At 40.8% G+C, this 20,735-nt stretch overlaps 1 protein-coding gene across 1 annotated transcript in view; it reads left to right on the forward strand.

Moving 5' to 3' along the window:
• The first annotated feature begins 526 nt into the window (after positions 1–526).
• BPI (bactericidal permeability increasing protein) overlaps positions 527–20,735 on the forward strand; it is a 48,279-nt gene continuing 28,070 nt past the window's right edge. The window contains exons 1-3 of the mRNA XM_044297398.1: positions 527–688; positions 14,248–14,359; positions 15,823–15,951. Coding sequence (XP_044153333.1) covers positions 574–688; positions 14,248–14,359; positions 15,823–15,951 — 356 coding nt within the window. The 5' untranslated portion in view covers positions 527–573. The remainder of the gene's footprint in view (positions 689–14,247; positions 14,360–15,822; positions 15,952–20,735) is intronic.

A 20,735-nucleotide genomic window follows, 5' to 3' on the forward strand; every position in this document is an offset into this window, starting at 1 on the left:
CCTCTCTTTCTCAGTCCACAGCTTGGCTCTCCTTTATCTTTCAGTCCCCAGCTTGGTTCCGCTCTTCTTCACAATCCCCAGTATTGCTTCCCATATGTCAGTCATTAGCATAGCTACTTCCTAAACAGGTAGTAGCAGGCTGTGTTGCATATGTTTACCTGCACATAGTGCTAAGCAGTTCCCTCTTTTTCCTCCCTCTCACCTCTAGTATATGGACATTAAATCTTAGATCACCTTTGTACCCCTCTCCACATTTCACTTTAAGCCAACTTGGGAAAGGTCAAGTAAGTGAAGCTTGCCTATCTGTCTGTCTCTATCATCTATCTATCATCTATCTGTCTGTCTCTATCATCCATCTATCCGTCCATCCATCTGTCTATTGATCATTGAACAGAAAGTGAGAGAGAGCAGATATGTGCTCTGCATGACTCATACATTGCTTACTACAATCTCACACTTCCTGGTTCCTTTGTTTCTAACTTCCTTATATAAGTTACCTTTTAAGTGCTCAGTACATAAATACAGATTTACAACTGCATAGGACACAGAGGGAAAACACCTAAACCAGCAGAGATGGCGGCCTCCTATGTAACCCATCTCCTCCTTTCTCTGGCTGTATGCCTGACTGCAGAAGGTGCCGTGAACCCCGGCTTTGTGGTGAGACTCACACAGAAGGGACTGGATTATGGTATGTTCTACAATCAGTTCAAGCAGTAGATTTTTTACAAGGAATAGAGATTATTTATCTTTGTTGAAATGTTGATAAGTAAGCAATTCTTCATTACTTTGGGTTGCCCAGGATGGAGCCAAGCTGCAATACCAGACACGGCTTAGAGACAAGAGTTACCCAGTGTATGCAACTCTAATTAGAAACTACCCCTTTAAGAGAAGAGCTTGGTAGTGGTATTTCCATATGCAGTTTTAGCATTGGAATGTATACATGCAGCACCTACATAGAATCGGATGTGTGAAAAATTGTACCGCTATTTATGCTATAGTCGTTAAGGCCTGTTCTTAAATCCTCTGTATCAGGTTGGATGTGTGTGATTAACTTTGCATATTCCTTCAGAAATATGTAGTGAATTATGATTATTTTTATATTGCGGTTCGTTATAAGTAATAACAGGGCTTATAATATTAGACATCAGACATAGTAAATAGACTAGGTCTTACACGGATACATGGGCATAGCTATAGGGGGTGCAGAGGTAGCAGTTGCTACTGGGCCCAGAAGTCTGAGGGGGCCCAAAGACCCTTGTGCCACATAAGCACTGAGGGAAGGGGGGCCCAAGCTGAACTCTGGTACCAGGACCCATGAGCCTTTATCTAAGTCCCTACACGGATAGGTACATATAACTGTATTTTGAACTGAAGAATATTCACTTTTGAACAGTTTAGATAAAGAATAAATCTACTTAAAGTTCAATTAAAGATGATGTTGTAAAAACATTTTTAATCTTTTACTACTATAGTATTCCAGCCTATATAATGTCCAGAGAAGCAATTCTGCAGGGTTCTTATAATTTGCCATTCTTTCATGGCGCAGTTACCGTAAAGTGCTAACTCAAGGTATTTGTGTTCTGTAAAATGCCATCTTGACAACAGACCAGGGGCAGATATACTTTATGTGCAACCAGGGCTACTGCAGCAGGACCCTACAGGCAAGGGCCGCCTGCCTCCTAAAAAAAAAACTAGTGCTCCTTATTGTTTATCAGATGACATGGTGTGTAACTGGTAACTATGGAGACACATAGATCTGCATAGGAGCTGTATTCACAAAAATTAAGATTTTTGCTATTACTACTATTTGTAAAGCTGCTTTTTATTTTAGATGGAATGAAGTGATTAAAAAATAGTCAAAAGTCCATACTGTTTTTCATATGGTGGGCAATGTATACAAAATGTGCACATAATATTATTGCTCTCATCTCCAGTTATCATATATGTAAGTTTAGAGATGAATGAATCGATTCTAAACAAATTGGAATGAATACGAATTTCAGAAAAATTTGTTTGCGAAGCTTGATGTGATTCTGCCACTAGAGGAGGAGTCGGTGGTGGAGCAGCAGGAGAATGATGTTGATGATGACACCAGCCACAACACCTAATCATCTCCTGAGGGTTGGGGCCAGAAAGAACTGGGTCCTCTGTCACGCTGGCCAGAATGGCAAGCTGTATGCTTACGTAATGACAGGTGTAGTGTTAAGCAAATTGAAATGATCCGATTCGTCACAAAATCGAATTTCCTTGCTCTTCGTGGTAACGAATCAATTATTCCCGAAACAGCGGTAAAAACACAAAAATACATACTCACCTCATATATTTTCTCACAGAGAGGCCGTCCTGGCCATCTTGATTGAAGAAAATGCAACAAATTCTCGCATGCGTTGATGTGTGACAACACCATGTCATCGCGCTGGCCGGTGTGGTGATGTCATCACTGATCCTCTCTGTCTCCTGAAAAGTCACCCAACTCCTGCTCTCTCCAGTACCACAAGCAGCAGAAGCTGCAGCAGCCAGTTCATTATCGTCAACATGATGGAACAATTATTTTTCATGTGCCACACCTGGCTGAGACAAATTAGCAAACGGAGACTTACCACCTCAACATCCAGGTTCAGTCCTACCTGGACTCTGGCCTTTCCCTGGAACATACCATGTTCACTGTCCGCCTGCCTACCATCATGTTCCATACCTTATGGCTGTGGCTGCTGCTACTCCCTACTGATAATCCACCTACTGCAACTTCTATTACCCCTACTTCCACTACCATTACCACTACACAGGTGCCACTACTACTACTAGAAGCCATAAATTGCCTCATACACATCTACTGACTTGTCTCTTCAATGCTGTGCTGCTACTGATACTGGTTTTATTGTGGCCAACATGGCACTATTACGCTACCGTTTCCACATCCACTCAGTACTGCTGCTGCTCCCAATTAACCACCTCAGCCCCCTAGCTTAAACACCCTTAATGACCAGACCACTTTTTACAATTCTGCACTACACTACTTTCACCGTTTATTGCTCGGTCATGCAACTTACCACCCAAATTAATTTTATCTCCTTTTCTTCTCACTAATAGAGCTTTCATTTGGTGGTATTTCATTGCTGCTGACTTTTTTTTTTTTTTGTTATTAATCAAAATTTACAGAAATTTTTTCAAAAAAATGACATTTTTCACTTTCAGTTGTAAAAATTTTTCAAAAAAACAACATCTATATATAAATCTTTCTCTAACTTTATTGTTCTACATGTCTTTGATAAAAAAAAAATGTTTGGGTAAAAGTTATAGCATTTACAAACTATGGTACAAAAATGTGAATTTCTGCTTTTTGAAGCAGCTCTGACTTTCTGAGCACCTGTCATGTTTCCTGAGGTTCTACAATGACCACATGTGTGACACTTTTTTGCAGCCTAGGTGGGCAAAGGGGCACAAATTCCAAAGAGCACCTTTAGGATTTCACAGGGCATTTTTTACACATTTTGATTTCAAACTACTTCTCACGCATTAGGGCCCCTAAAATGCCAGGGCAGTATAACTACCCCACAAGTGACCCCATTTTGGAAAGAAGACACCCCAAGGTATTCCGTGAGGGGCATGGCGAGTTCCTAGAATTTTTTATTTTTTGTCACAAGTTAGCGGAAAGTTATGATTTTTTATTTTTTTTTCAAAGTCTCATATTCCACTAACTTGTGACAAAAAATAAAAAATTCTAGGAACTCGCCGTGCCCCTCACGGAATACCTTGGGGTGTCTTCTTTCCAAAATGGGGTCACTTGTGGGGTAGTTATACTGCCCTGGCATTTTAGGGGCCCTAATGCGTGAGAAGTAGTTTGAAATCAAAATGTGTAAAAAATGCCCTGTGAAATCCTAAAGGTGCTCTTTGGAATTTGTGCCCCTTTGCCCACCTAGGCTGCAAAAAAGTGTCACACATGTGGTATCGCCGTACTCATGAGAAGTTGGGCAATGTGTTTTGGGGTGTCTTTTTACATATACCCATGCTGGGTGAGAGAAATATCTTGGCAAAAGACAATGTCTGAATGGAGCCTTACAGGGGGGTGATCAATGACAGGGGGGTGATCAATGACAGGGGGTGACCAGGGAGTCTATATGGGGTGATCACCCCCCTGTCATTGATCACCCCCCTGTAAGGCTCCATTCAGACATCCGCATGTGCTTTGCGGATCCGATCCGTGGATCCGCGGATCCGCAAAACACATACGGACGTCTGAATGGAGCCTTACAGGTGGGTGATCAATGACAGGGTAGTGATCAATGACAGGGGGTCATCAGGGAGTCTATATGGGGTGATCACCCACCCGTCATTGATCACCCCCCCTGTAAGGCTCCATTCAGACGTCCGTATGTGTTTTGTGGATCCGATCCATCGATCCGTGGATCCATAAAACACATACGGACATCTGAATGGAGCCTTACAGGGGGGTGATCAATGACAGAGGGGTGATCAGGGAGTCTATATGGGGTGATCAGGAGTTAATAAGGGGTTTATAAGTGACAGGGGGGGGTGTAGTGTAGTGTGGTGCTTGGTGCTACTTATTACAGAGCTGCCTGTGTCCTCTGATGGTCGATCCAAGTAAAAGGGACCACCAGAGGACCAGGTAGCAGGTATTTTAGACGTTATCAAAACAGCGTCTAATATACCTGTTAGGGGTTAAAAAAATCGCATCTACAGCCTGCCAGCGAACGATGGCCGCTGGCAGTCTGTAGATCCACTCGCTTACCTGCAGTTCCTGTGAGAGCGCGCGCCTGTGTGCGCGCATTCACAGGAAATCTCGCGTCTCGCGAGATGACGCATAGATGCGTGACTCTGCCTGAGACAGCCGCCTCCGGACCGCGATCCTGCGTTAGGCAGTCCGGAGGCGGTTAAAAGGGAAAATGTTTTCAGACTGGTTCAGAACAAGACACTGGGGGAGATTTATTAAAACTGGTGTTAGGAAAAACTGGCTTGGTTGCCCATAGCAACCAATTGGATTCCACCTTTCAGTTTTTCAGAGGCCCTTTGGAAAATTAACAGAGGAATATGATTTGTTGCTATGGGCAACTAAGCTACTTTTCCTTTACACCAATTTTGATAAATCTCCCCCACTGTTTCTTCTGACAATTAACACATGTTTTTATAAATACGGGCACGCATTCTGCCCCCATGAACACATCATTTTTGGACACTTGTGCAGGACAAGCCAGTGTTTCTTATGACAATAATTGGTGAGTGTATTTTAGATGTATTTTGTTCAAAGATCTTCTGCCCCCAATAAGGGACAATTTATGGAAGCTTTATAATATGAAAAAGCGAACCACATGCAATGGTACAGTGTGTTTTTAAACACGCTGTTTGTTAACACTGTCAACCATGCTTTTACCCTTAGCTATATATGTTAAGGGTGACATTAGTTGCTATTGATATCATTGGATTCAAGAGCTTAAAAGAGGAAGGGGGAGAGCAAAAGGAAAAATTCCTAAAAATTTACAAAAAGATAACATAATTTCATAAAAATTCCAAGTCCTAGGAGATGTCACAGTGTCATATAACAATTGTCTGGCCATTTGAAGCATATTCGATTCATGTAGCATTGATTCGGGCCCAAGATAAATTTATTGAAAAAGTCACTGAATCGGACACAAGAAATTCATTCATCTCTAATATAGTTCTCTAGTTAAATGCTTTGATGGGAAAATCCCTATAAATATTATGTCCTGTCAGCACTATGTTGCAATAAAGCAACAATGAGTAAAACTTTTATTATTGCAAAAGACTAACTTCCTCCAAAAAATATTTCACAATGCAAACTAGGACTGGACAGAAGGCGATAGCTAATCAAAGGGGTTATCTCAAGGACAGATGGGAAGTGTTCTTAGTAAATGATTGGGGAACTTGTCTTTTAGATTTAGGATCTGTTGCAGAAGAACTTGATGTTAGATATACAATAATGATTTTTTTTCTAGAAATGCACAAACCTAATAATAATTCTAGAGCATTTATTCTTGGGACTCTAGGTTGGGCCATTCCTCTGTTATTTCTACTATTAGGTTATGAATGAATAGGCAGAAGCTTGCAGTAAAGGTACAGCTAAGAGTTACCAGTTGGGGGTTGTCCCTGCACAGTCTGACACCAGCCGCACTGATTGGAGTCAGTTAACACCCACCAGTACTTTTACTGCACATTGCTGGCAATTTATTTGTAAACTTCTCTCAGGAATAATACAGGAATGGCACAGCATGGCGTCATAAGAATAGACCGAATTGTTACATAGGGAATACAAGTAGTTACTAAAACAGACATGTTAGGAGAGGTGACAGGTCCTGTTTAAAAGCTATGGACGCCTTTGACATGGGAATGCATTTTTCCATATGTTAGTGGTCACCTTGATTAAAAAAGAGTTGCACAATTTTCAGTTAGCAGTCTGCAGTCCTTAATTCATTATTTTCTATTTTCTTATATGGTGGTATCACTCCTAGTAAGGTTACATGCACACAACAGTGAAAAAAAAAATCTGTTAAAAACAGATAAGATAAACTGTCCATTTTTGATTTTTTTTTCACTGATGCCTTTCTGAGAAACAAACATTAAAAACTGACCCATTCAATTGTATGGGGGCTGTTGGTTAGTGAAAAATGGACAAAATAACTGGGTTGTGAATAACCCCGTAGATTACCATTGGTCTTAAAACGGACATTTGATGGCCGTTAAAAAAGTGTACATAACATGTCAGTTTTTCACTGTCGTGTGCATGTAGCCTAAATGTTAGGACTGCCGGTGTGAAACCACTGTGCCAAGCTACTATTGTGGATGGCTGCTGACCCAGGGGGATCATTGACACCAGAACCAAGTACCAAGGGATCTGGCAATACTTGTAGCCAGGAGGCAGGCAGAGGTCAGGGCATGCAGAGTTTATGCAAATCCGTAATTCACCCCAACATTAGAAAAAAATAGAGCTCCCAAGTTAATAACACAACTGTGTGTACCTCAGAAATCTACCACTGTAATATAGAATCACACACACAGTAGATCCTTAATGAATATAATCAAGATATAATATACAATGAAAAGATCAAATATCAAAATCAATAGCAGCGGCATACAAAAACAAATCAGAAACCCACTGGGGCTGGTATAGCACCATATAATACCTAACCGCCTCCGGGATTGCGGTCCGGAAGCGTTCGATTTATTCCTCTTCGACGCGCAGGAACGGCAGGTAAACGAGTGCATTTACAGCCTGCCAGCGGCGATCATTCGCTGGCAGGCTGTAGATGCAATTTGTTTAACCCTTGAAAGGTATATCAGACGCTGTTTTGTTAACAGCGTCTGATATACCTGCTACCTGGTCCTCTGGTGGTCCCTTTTGCTTGGATCGACCACCAGAGGACACAGGTAGCTCTGTAATAAGTAGCACCAAGCACCCCTACACTACACCCCCCCTGTCACTTATTAACTCCTTATTAACCCCTGATCACCCCATATATACTCCCTGATTACCCCCCTGTCATTGATCACTCCCTTGTAAGGCTCCATTCAGACGTCCGTATGTGTTTTGCGGATCCACGGATCCGCAAAACACATACGGACGTCTGAATGGAGCCTTACAGGGGGGTGATCTATGACAGGGGGGTGATAACCCCATATAGACTCCTTGATCACCCCCCTGTCATTGATCACCCCCCTGTAAGGCTCCATTCAGACGTCCGTATGTGTTTTGTGGATCCACGGATCCGCAAAACACGGACACCGCGGATCTGCAAAACACGGACACCGGTAATGTGCTTTCCGCATTTTGAGGATGCGCACATTGCCAGAACTATATAGGAAATGTATTTTCTTGTCCGCAATTGCGAACAAGAATAGGACATGTTCTATAGGCTCTACAAAAAAAGCAGTGTTCGCCAGATCAGGCCTGATCTTGTGCGCATTTGGATTCCAAACTACTTCTCATGCTTTAGGGCCCCTAAAATGCAAGGGCAGTATAAATACCCCACATGTGACCCCATTTTGGAAAGAAGACACCACAAGGTATTCCGTGAGGGGTATGGTGAGTTCATGTAAAATTTTATTTTTTGTCACAAGTTAGTGGAATGTGAGATTTTGTAAGGAAAAAAAAATAAAAAATTTCCGCTAACTTGTGCCCAAAAAAATATATTCTAGGAACTCGCTATGCCCCTCACGGAATACCTTGGGGTGTCTTCTTTCCAAAATGGGGTCACTTGTGGGGTATTTATACTGCCCTGGCATTTTAGGGGCCCTAATGTGTGAGAATCCAAATGCCTAAAAATGCCCTACTAAAAGATACTCATTGGAATTTGGGCCCCTTTGCGCACCTAGGCTGCAAAAAAGTGTCATACATGTGGTATCGCCATACTCAGGAGAAGTAGGGCAATGTGTTTTGGGGTGTATTTTTACATATACCCAAACTTTGTGTAAGAACTATCTCTGTCAAATGACAACTTTGTATAAAAAAAATGGGAAAAGTTGTATTTTAGAGAGATATTTCTCTCACCCAGCATGGGTATATGTAAATAGACACCCCAAAACACATTGCGCTACTTCTTCTGAGTATGGCGATACCACATGTGTGACACTTTTTTGCAGCCAAGATGCGCAAAGGGGCCCAATTTCCAATGAGTACTTTCAGGATTTCACAGGGCATTTTTACGAATTTGGATTCCAAAATACTTCTCACGCTTTAGGGCCCCTAAAATGCCAGGGCAGCATAAATACCCCACATGTGACCCCATTTTGGAAAGAAGACACCCCAAGGTATTCCGTGAGTGGTATGGTTAGTTCATGTAAAATTTTATTTTTTGTCACAAGTTAGTGGAATATGAGACTTTGTAAAAAAAATAAAAAAAATACTCATTTTCCACTAACTTGTGACAAAAAATAAAAACTTCCATGAACTCACTATGCCCATTAGCGAATACCTTAGGGTGTCTACTTTCCGAAATGGGGTCATTTGTGGGGTGTTTCTACTGTCTGGGCATTGTAGAACCTCAGGAAACATGACAGGTGCTCAGAAAGTCAGAGCTGCTTCAAAATGCGGAAATTCACATTTTTGCACCATAGTTTGTAAACGCTATAACTTTTACCCAAACCAATAAATATGCACTTATTGCATTTTTTTTTATCAAAGACATGTAGAACAATAAATTTAGAGAAAAATTTATATAGAAATGTAGTTTTAATTGAAAAATTTTACAACCGAAAGTGAAAAATGACGTTTTAAAAAAAAAACATTCGGTCAATTTCGATTAATATAAAAAAAGTAAAAATGTCAGCAGCAATGAAATACCACCAAATGAAAGCTCTATTAGTGAGAAGAAAAGGAGGTAAAATTAATTTGGGTGGTAAGTTGTATGACCAAGCAATAAACCGTGAAAGTAGTATAGTGCAGAATTGTAAAAAGTGGTCTGGTCATTAAGGGGGTTTAAGCTAGGGGGGCTGAAGTGGTTAAAGGGGTTGTCCGAGTTATGAAAAAAATATATATAGCACTGTAAATCTGATGGTCAGCAATATATAACTGAGCTAAGCAAGTTTTCGCCCAAATAATATCTATTTTCTCATTTCCTTGCTTCTCTTCTGGCCCTTTGTTTGCCTGCAATAACAGTAATCTCTGCCACTTCCCCTGCTCTGCAAAGGGAGTGAATAAGTCTGCCCCGAGTGAAATGTCAGCCTGCTGGGAGACTCAGCAATATGTTGTATGTGTAGGACTACAAGTCCCGGCTGTATAGTGACACTGCTGATACACACAGGATCTTCCCCCTACCTGTTCTTGTGCAATGCTCTGCAGAACTCCTCTGTCAGCTCCTGTGCCCAGAATTTGTCTCTTCATTACCTGCAGCTACTCAGTAAAGCTTTCAGCCCTGAGTCTGTGCCGCTGAAGGGGTTAAGAATCCAGGGAGAGAACAGACTGAAGGAGGTCGTGGTCAGCACAGTAAAGTCTATGTACATACTCATATATGACATCTCTTGTGCATAAAACATCATCAGAGCAGGGAGAGAAGCTGACATCACAGGTCATGTGACCCTCAGTGAAATCTGAGAAAGCAGCAAATGGAGATAAAGTAAGTAAATTGCAAAGTCCTTACATTTGCCTAGTTAGAAACCTACAAATAACAAAAAAAAATCAGACAACTCCTTTAAGTGGACTATATATCCCCAGTTACAATTGCAAGAAAAAGTATGTGAACCCTTTGGAATGATATGGATTTTTGAACAAATTGGTCATAAAATGTGATCTGATCTTCATCTAAGTCACAACAATAGACAATCACAGTCTGCTAAAACTAATAACACACAAATAATTAAATGTTACCATGTTTTTATTGAGCACACCATATAAACATTGACAATGAAGGTGGAAAAAGTATGTGAACCCTTGGATTTAATAACTGGTTGAACCTCCTTTGGCAGCAATAACTTCAACCAAACGTTTCCTGTAGTTGCAGATCAGACGTGCACAACGGTCAGGAGTAATTCTTGACCATTCCTCTTTACAGAACTGTTTCAGATCAGCAATATTCTTGGGATGTCTGGTGTGAATCGCTTTCTTGAGGTCATGCCACAGCATCTCAATCGGGTTGAGGTCAGGACTCTGACTGGGCCACTCCAGAAGGTGTATTTTCTTCTGTTTAAGCCATTCTGTTGTTGATTTACTTCTATGCTTTGGGTCGTTATCCTGTTGCAACACCCATCTTCTGTTGAGCTTCAGCTGGTGGACAGATGGCCTTAAGTTCTCCTTCAAAATGTCTTCATAAACTTGGGAATTCATTTTTCCTTCGATGATAGCAATCAGTCCAGGCCCTGACGCAGCAAAGCAGCCCCAACCCATGATGCTCCCACCACCATACTTCACAGTTGGGATGATGTTTTGATGTTGGTGTGCTGTGCCTCTTTTTCTCCATTTATAGTGTTGTGTGTTTCTTCCAAACAAATCAACTTTGGTTTCATCTGTCCACAGAATTTTTTGCCAGTACTGTTGTGGAACATCCAGGTGCTTTTGTGCAAACTGTAAACATACAGCAATGTTTTTTCGGACAGCAGTGGCTTCCTCTGTGTTATCCTCCAATGAAATCCATTCTTGTTTAGTGTTTTACGTATCGTAGATTCGCTAATAGGGATATTTGCATATGCCAGATACTTTTGTAAGTCTTTAGCTGACACTCTAGGATTCTTATTAACCTCATTGAGCAGTCTGCGCTGTGCTCTTGCAGTCATCTTTACAGGACAGCCACTCCTAGGGAGAGTAGCAGCAGTGCTGAACTTTTTCCATTCATAGACAATTTGTCTTACCGTGGACTGATGAACAGCAAGGCTTTTGGAGATACTTTTATAACCCTTTCCATCTTTATGCAAGTCAACAATACTTAATCGTAGGTCTTCTGAGAGCTCTTTTGTGTGAGGCATCATTCACATCAGGCAATGCTTCTTGTGAAAAGCAAACCCAGAACTGGTGTGTGTTTTTTATAGGGCAGGGCAGCTGTAACCAACACCTCCAATCTCATCTCATTGATTGGACTCCAGTTGGCTGATGACTCACTCCAATTAGCTCTTGGAGATGTCATTAGTCTAGGGGTTCACATACTTTTTACACCTGCACTGTGAATGTTTACATGGTGTGTTAAATAAAAACATGGTAACATTAAATTCTTTGTGTGTTATTAGTTTAACCCCTTAAGGACCGGGCTCATTTTCACCTTCCTGCCCAGGCCATTTTTTGCACATCTGACCAGTGTCACTTTATGTGGTGATAACTTTAAAATGCTTTGACTTATCCAGGCCATTCTGAGATTGTTTTTTCCATCACATATTGTACTTCATGACACTGGTAAAATGAAGTAAAAAAAAACAAACATTTTTATTTATAAAAAAATACCAAATTTGCCAAAAGTTTAAATTTCTATACTTCTATAATACATATTAATACCTACAAAAATAGTTATTACTTTACATTTCCCATATGTCTACTTCATGTTAGGATCATTTTGGGAATGACATTTTATTTTTGGGGGACGTAACTTACAAGGCTTATAAGTTTAGAAGTAAATCTTGAAATTTCTCAGAAATTTTCAAAAACCAACTTTTTAAAGAACCAGTTCAGGTCGGAAGTCACTTTGTGAAGCTTACATAATAGAAACCACCTAAAAATGACCCCATTCTAGAAACTACACCCCTCAAGGTATTCAAAACAGATTTTACAAATGTCATTAACCCTTTAGGTGTTCCACAAAAATTAATGGAAAATAGACATACAATTTCAAAATTTCACTTTTTTGGCAGATTTTCCATTTTAATATTTTTTTTTCCAGTTACAAAGCAAGGGTTAAAAGCCAAACAAAACTCAATATTTATGACCCTGATTCTGTAGTTTACAGAAACACCCCATATGTGGTTGTAAACTGCTGTACAGGCTCACGGCAGGGCGCAGAAGGAAATGAATGCCGTACGGTTTTTGGAAGGCAGATTTTTCTGGACTGTTATTGTTTTGACACCATGTCCTATTTGTAGCCCCCCTGATGCACCCCTAGAGTAGAAACTCCAAAAAAGTGACCCCATCTAAGAAACTACACCCCTCAAGGTATTCAAAACTGATTTTACAAACGTTGTTAACCCTTTAGGTGTTTCACAAGAATTCATGGAAAATAGAGATAGAATTTAAAAATTTCACTTTTTGGGCAGATTTTCCATTTTAATATTTTTTTCAGTTACAAAGCAAGGGTTAACAGCCAAACAAAACTTTATATTTATGGCTGATTCTGTAGTTTACAGAAACACCCCATATGTGACCGTAAACTGCTGTATGGGCACACGGCAGAGCACAGAAGGAAAGGAATGCCATACGGTTTTTGAAAGGCAGATTTTGCTGGACTGGTTTTTTTGACACCATGTCCCATTTGAAGCCCCCCTGATGCACCCCTAGAGTAGAAACTCCAAAAAAGTGACCCCATTTTATAAACTACGGGATAGGTTGGAAGTTTTGTTGGTACTAGTTTAGGGTACATATGATTTTTGGTTGCTCTACATTACACTTTTTGTGAGGCAAGGTAACAAGAAATAGCAGTTTTGGCACCTTTTTTTCCTTTGTTATTTACAACATTCATCTGACAGGTTAGATCATGTGGTATTTTTATAGAGCAGGTTGTCACGGATGTGGCGATACCTAATATGTATACTTTTCTTTTTATTTATGTAAGTTTTACACAATGATTTAATTTTTCAACACCTAAAAGAAAAAAGGGCAAAGCACGACTAACAATATGTATAAACTTTATTATGGATCCCAAAAAAGGGAAAATCCGATAAAATACATTGACAAGCAATACATTGGTGGATGAGAGACACACAGGGTGGGAAAGGATCACAAAATGGACGACATATAAAAACAATTCATGAAAAGGTCAAGGAGATTCTAAATAATTAATGAATACCCAAATGGAGTATGTGTTACAATGACCTCACCAAAAACGTGTGCAAGATATTGGAGTCAAATACAGTACATGAGTTAAAGTGCAAAGTGCAAAAGATACAATGTACATGGACAATAAAATGAACATTATGGTAAATAGAAAATTACATAAATACCAGAATAGTGATCCAAAATGGCCCCAAAGCGCGTTTCGCGTAAGCTTCCTCAGGGGGTGTATGTGCCGCACATACACCCCCTGAGGAAGCTTACGCGAAACACGCGTTGGGGCTCCATTCCAGTCTATTCCGTTGTGCAAAATAGAGAATACACACGGCTGGAATCCGTGTTTTGCAGATCCGCAGTTTGCAGAACGCAAAATAGCCAATGGTCATGTACATGAATCCTAAAACTAAGAGAAGGGAAGGGGAGAGCAGAGAGACCATTAAGAAACAGGAGCAGCACCCACAGCTAGTTGAAGAACTTACTGCATTCCTGCGCTTGCCCTATTTGTCTTATCAGCCAAATCTTACTTGTCCCAACCCATAACTAACTTTCGAATTCCAAATCATGGAACATTTTCACAGAATGTTATGTCTGTGAACCCCAAGTCTGCATAAGAACACCTATTTGTAGTCCTTTTCAGGAGAACAAAAGATATAATAGATAAGAATGTGAATTAAAAAGGGGGCACCATTGCATGTCACATGCTGCTTTCTGGTATATGATTACTGGGATGAAACCATTTGCTCTACTATTTAAGAGTAGAAAATAGATTTGTTGCATGCTCATATACACTGGATATCATCGCTTGCTTTCCTCAGCTCGACAGGAGGGCATGATCGTTCTGCAACAGCAACTCTCTAAGATTCACCTTCCAGATTTCTCCGGCTCGGCACATACCCCCGTGGGAAAAGTCAAGTACAGTTTTGAGAGGTAACCAGATGTCAGATGTGTCTTACAGAACAGAAAAGATAATAGTACAGTGTTCGATGAACAGTAACGGCCACAGCAACCTGATAATAGTGACAGTAACCCCAAGACGAGCACATTGCCTCCAGTAATAACACAATACTCACAAAATAGTTACAGCCACAGTCTCCATCCGATAGTGGGTGCTAAAGTAGCAGTTACACCTCGATCTTGTTGCCTGAGGGACTCACAGGCCTCTCTATAAGATAAGAAGGCACCAGTTTTGTAACAGGCACATGGTAGATGTGTGGTGGGTCCCAAGACAGATTTCGTATTGGGACCCAAGAGTTATAATCTACTTGTAAGAGTGAGTTCACACTTCAATTATTTGTTTTCCATCAGTTACTGTGAGCCAAAACAGTGGTGATTTGAAGCCCAATGGCGAATTATAATAGGGGCGTTTGGGTCGGCAGCCCCGGGCAAGGCATCGGTGGTGGGGCCAATGCCTACCCGAACACCCACTTACTATGGCGGGGCACGGAGCACATAGTTCCCTGCCCTGCTGTCGATCACTGCTATAGGCTTCAGGCCTAGTAGGCCTGAGGCCTATGTGGTAGTAAAATCCCAGCGCAGGTGGGCCTGATTATATCATTTCGCACCTGTGCTGTTTGAGGAGACAGCGATGTTCTATTGAGTGCCGCAGCCTCTTTGCTCCTTACCAAGCACAGCGCTGTCCATTTGATAGCACTGTGCTTGGTATTGCAGCTCAGCCCACATGACTCGGGTGGGACTGAGCTGCATCTAGGCCACGTTAACAATGAATATGATGTCATATGGCCTAGGCAGAGACTGTTGCGCTCACGAAACTCCACAGCCTCTTCATACAGAAAAAAACACTAAACTAAAATTGAGGGAGTTTGGTAGACAGCCCCGGGCCTATTATGCACTTAATCCACCCCTGGTGAAGCCTACTCAGAGATCAGATGTAATGTAAAGATTTGTGCCTTTTATCTGTCTTTGATATGCACCTGGTTTTGGCTCACAGTCACTGATGGAAATAACTGACCAAATTACTGAAGTGTGAACTTGGCCTAAACATAATATTGCCTACAACAATACTGTCAGCCATTATTAAAGGTAGACTGTCAAGAGGAAATTCAATGATAAGCCAGGCAGAATGTCTTGTAGGGCTAGCTTAGCTGAATGTAATGATGTATTTTACTAAGCCATATGTTGCTTCATTCTGGAGAAAAAGTATTTTCAATCTCTATGCAAATTTAAAATTGAGTTCACAAAGGGCAGGCCCAAGCCACTCTGTGCACCCTTGCTCCTCCTGCTTTTTCTACCAGCCCTTCCCTCTCCTTCTTGACTGCAGAAACCTGGCCTTGTCTGATTTAACAGTGAATTTCCTGGTTAACTTTAATCTTAATGAAGGTCATGTGATAGAAATATTCATATGATTAACTTGGTGTATTATTCGATTACAGTATGACTATCCGAAATTTCCAGTTACCCAGTTCACAGATCAGTCTGGTCCCCAATTTTGGTCTAAAGCTCTCAATCTCAGGAGCCTTCATCGAGATTAGCGGAAAGTGGCATGTCAAGGCACATCATATGTAAGAAATTCTTTCCTTTAAAATGTTACTTTATTTTTTTTTACTTTAAATGCTTATTGTATAGGATGGTGACTCCATGGTTACAGCAAAAAATAAAATAAAAATTTGATAAAATAATAATGTTTATTTATTTAGCACCAAGATATTCCGCAGCGCTTTGCAATCAGGTGGTTCAAGTGCAAACAGAGTCATACTGTAAATAATATAGCAACAAACAAGTCAACAATTAAAACAAGGGGAATGAGGGCCCTGCTCACAAGAGCTTACAGTCTATAGGAGATAGGGGTGAGACAAAAGTAAAAACAAAAAGTGCTTGATTTATGCAATAGTCCGACCATCTTAAAACACAATAGGGGACTAGACCTAAGGCTGCATGAGCCACACAACAGCTGATATCTGTAGTGCTTCTGAGTGCATGGGGTGTGGTTGATATCTGACAATGCATCAGGTTCAGAAGAATGATGCTGAAAGGTGGTAGTGGTGGTGCGGTGAATGGAGGAGAGTTAAATTAGGGGATATGGTAGGTTATCCTAAACAGATGTGTTTTTAGGGAGTGCCTAAAACTGTGGATGTTGTGAATTAACCTAATTGTTTGGGGTAGGACATTCCAGAGAACTGATGCAGCTCGGGAGAAGGCTTGCAGATGGGAGTGAGAAGTTCGGATTATGGTGGATGTCAGACGTTAGTCATTAGCTGAATGGAGGGCATGGGCAGGGTGGTAGACACAAATGAGAGCAGAGATGTAGGGGGTGCTGCACTGTGGAGGGCTTTGTGGGTGAGAATGAGGACTTTATAGTGAATCCTGTACTGTATGGGCAACCAATGCAATGATTGGCACAGGGCAGAGGCATTAGAGTAGCGGTTAGACAGATAGATGAGCCTGTCTGCTGCATTCAGGATAGATTGGAGAGGGGAGAGTCCGGTGAGGGGGAGACCAATTAGTAATGAGTTACAGTAATTGAGATGGGAATGGATCACTGCAGCAATAAGATTTTTTGTTTCCTTAGTAAGGAAGGGGCGAATTCCAGAGATGTTTATGAGGTTCAGGTGGCATGAGCAGGCAAGAGATTGAATATAGGTGGTGAATGAAAGAACAGTGTGAAACATAACAACAACATAGCGTGCATGCTGCCTAGGACTTGATGATAGTGGAGCACACTGGGATGGAGATATCAGGTTTAAGTAGGTTAGTAGATGGAGGAATCACCAGAAGTTCAGTTTTGGAAAGATTTAGTGATGAGCGGAAGCGGTCATATTTGAATTTGCGATATCTCGCGAATATTTTGTAGAATATTCGCCGAATATTTGTGAATTCAATTTTTTTCAATCGAAAAATCGACAAGGTCATGATCGCGTAGTATGCAAATTTTTGTAAAGCGAATTTTCGTAATGCTAATTTTTATCGCAAATTTTTCAGTTGCCGAGCAAAAACATGATTCCTCCCTGCTTCTTGCTTGTGGGCCAATGAGTCATAGCACTATATCGAATATATTTGTTTTTTTCAAATATTCGTAATATTCTAAAACAAGAATATATAGTAATATAGCGAATATTCGAAAAAACAAATATAGACAAATTTAGATAATATAGTGCTATAATCTTTTTTTTCAATAGTTGAAATTTTTTTCCAATCTGAACTTCAGATGAGAAAAAAATTACAACTATTAGACAAAGAAGACTATAGCACTATATTATCTAAATTGCTCTATATTGTTTTTTTTTCGAATATTCGCTATATTGCTATATATTCTTGGTTTAGAATATAACGAATATTCGAAAAAACTAATATATTCAATATAGTGCTATATATTTGTTTTTTAGAACATTCATAATTTTTCCCATTTAAAGTTATGATTCCTCCCTGCTTCTTGCTTGTGGGCCAATGAGTTATTGGCCCACAAGCAAGAAGCAGGGAGGAATCATGTTTTTACTCGGCAATTGAAAAATTCACGATAAAAACTTGCATTACGAAAATTCACAATAAAAAATCTTGAATATTCGAAAATACGAATATATATCACTATAGTCTAAATATTCGCGAATTTTCTAAGTACCTATATTCGCGATAAAAATTCACAATTCGAATATTCGTGATCAACACTAGAAAGATTCAGTTTCAGAAAGAGAGAGGACTTGATGTTAGAGACAGCAAACAGACAGTCACTGGTGGACTGTAGTACAGCAGGGGTGATGTCGGGGGATGAAATGTATAGTTGTGTGTCATCAGCATAGAGATGGTACTGGAAACCAAATCTGCTAATAGTCTGTCCAATAGGGTCTGTGTGGAGAGAAAAGAGAGAACCTAGGACTGAACCCTAAGGACCTCCAAGACAAGAGGGAGAGGAAGGAAAGTAGACCCAGATATTGATACACTAAAAGAGTTGTCAGAGAGATAGGAAGAAAACCAAGAGAGAATGGAGCATAGTGAAGAGTAGATGGTCTACAGTGTCAAATGCAGCAGAGAGATCGAGGAGAATTAGTAAAGAGTAGTCACAATTGAATTTAGCTATCAGGAAGTCATTGGTCATCTTGGTGAGGGCAGTTTCTGTAGAATATAGAGTGCAAAAAAACTGATTGTAATGGATCAAGGAGAGAGTTAGTGGAGAGATAGCAGCTAAGGTGAGAATAGACCAGAAGGTCCAGGAGTTTTGGGATGAAAGGGAGATTAGAGACAGGCCTATAGTTAGTTGCACAGGACGGGTCAAAAGAAGGTTTTTTTTTATAATGGGTTTATGACAGAAGGTTTTAAAGAAGAGGAAAAGATGCCAGAAGAGAGAGAGAGGTTTAAGGTTTGGTTAGATGAGTGGTGACAGCCAGGGAGAGAGACTGAAGGAGGTATGAAGGAATAGCGTCAGTAGTGCATGTGGTAGAACAAGAAGAAGAGGGGAGCATGGAAACTTTTTTTGTGACTGGGTCGAATTTAGAGAGTGAGCCAGAGGAGATGCGGGCGGAAAATAGATCAATGACATTTAGGGGCTGGGAACCGATTTAAATTTTCCCTTTGAAGTAGGTGGCTAGATCATCAGCACAGAGGTCTGTACTGGGCACCTTTACTTTTGTACTAATGAGTTAAATGTGCAAAAGAGTTTTTTTGGATTATAGCGAGGAGATCAGCGTTGTAAGGTAGTTCTGTTTGGTGAGGTAAAGGGCAGAGTTATAAGTGGTCAGCATAAATTTGTAATGGAAGAAATCTTGTGGTATGTTAGTTTTTCTCCATAGGCGTTTGGTGCTTTGGAGACAGCGAGTCTGAGGTGTAAGCCAGGGTTGCTTTCATCTGTGTTTGCAAGCTTTATCTAGGGTGCTTCTGAGGGTGTCACTATAGCATTTGGCAGCCAGTTTTGGACAGGAGGGGGAAGATAATTTGGACAGCGATGACTGTAGAGAGTCTATACGTTTCTTAGTGTCAATGACATGTAGATTTCTAAATGTGTGATAAGTGAGAGTGTGCTGAGATGGATGAGGACTTGTGACAGTGAAGGAGAGAAGGTTGTGGTCAGAGAGGAGGAGAGGAGTGAAGTCGGAAACAGAGCACACTCATAAAAAGACCAGGTCAGGGTGAGTTCACTCTTCAGTAGTGAAGCCTTCTCAGAGATAAGGTATCATATAAAGCTTTGCTCCAGTTCTGTGTTTTTGACCGGCACCTGTTTTTGGCTCACAATAACTGACGGAAATTACTGATCAAATTACTGAAGCATGAACTTGGCCTCAAGTGTGTTACTGTCTTTATGTGTGTTAGAGTTTGAAAGTTGTGAAAGTCCAAGAGAGGAGATTAGAGATAGAAGCTGGGAGGTAGTCGGAGAGATAGGGCTGTCTATGGGGATATTAAAGTAAATTTAGATGGTACAAACAGCAATTGAGCAAATGTTCTCAATGGAACAGCAGCTCTCCTGTTTTACAGAAGTCGTGAATGTAGATTTCATCTGTGTGGTAGAAGTAAATATCTGAAACCACAATTAGGAACCCTGGTAAACCTTGTGGTCATACTTGGTTACCTAGAAGGTTCCTGGTCTCCAGCTGTTTAGAAATCAGCTCTATCAGTCCTATTGGTTGGGTGCCCCTTTCTATTCCTAGTAAGCACTCCGTATACTGCAGTCATACTTTGTTACCTAAAAGGTACCTGGTTTTCAGAGGTTTAGAGATCAGCTTTATGGGGGTCATTTATTAAACAGAAATACACCTAAATACAGTCTTTTTCGCAATCTGCAACTTCTCCTCGCTCACGGCAGGTCTAAAAAAAGTGGGCATGGTGTGGGCGGGAAAGAGGATGGGCCAGTAGGCCCATCTCATTTACTATTTTTTATGCCTGTTGTAGGCAAAGAAAATAGTCCAAATGTAGGACAGCTGGGATCCAACACCAGTGCAGGGCTTTATTAAGACCAGCGTCTAAAACGCTGATCGCACCACACAACAAAAAAAAAAGTTTTCGTCTGCTACTGGGCAAAAACCATTCGTCCTATACTAAATTGAGTGTGCGGATTACAAATCCGAAGTCAGAGTTGTTGTAACACGTCACTAAATTTTGCTATGCATAAGTATGCCTAAATTAATTAAAGGGAACCTGTCACCTCCCAAAACCATCCCAAGCCTCCAGCAGTACCTGCATGTAGCCAGCAGTGTGCTTCTGATGATGCCTTTCTTCCTGAAGGCAGATGCGGCAAAAGTACTGAAAACGTTGTTTTATCCCCTGCCGTCACGCTTCTCGCACTCATGCTTGAAGTCAAGGAGGCAGCGACCTCCTTGCTTCAAGTCAATGTAACTACGCCCACATGTTATAATGGAAAATA

The sequence above is a fragment of the Bufo gargarizans genome, chromosome 6 (assembly GCF_014858855.1).
Source record: "Bufo gargarizans isolate SCDJY-AF-19 chromosome 6, ASM1485885v1, whole genome shotgun sequence".
Classification (NCBI taxonomy): Eukaryota; Metazoa; Chordata; class Amphibia; order Anura; family Bufonidae; genus Bufo; species Bufo gargarizans.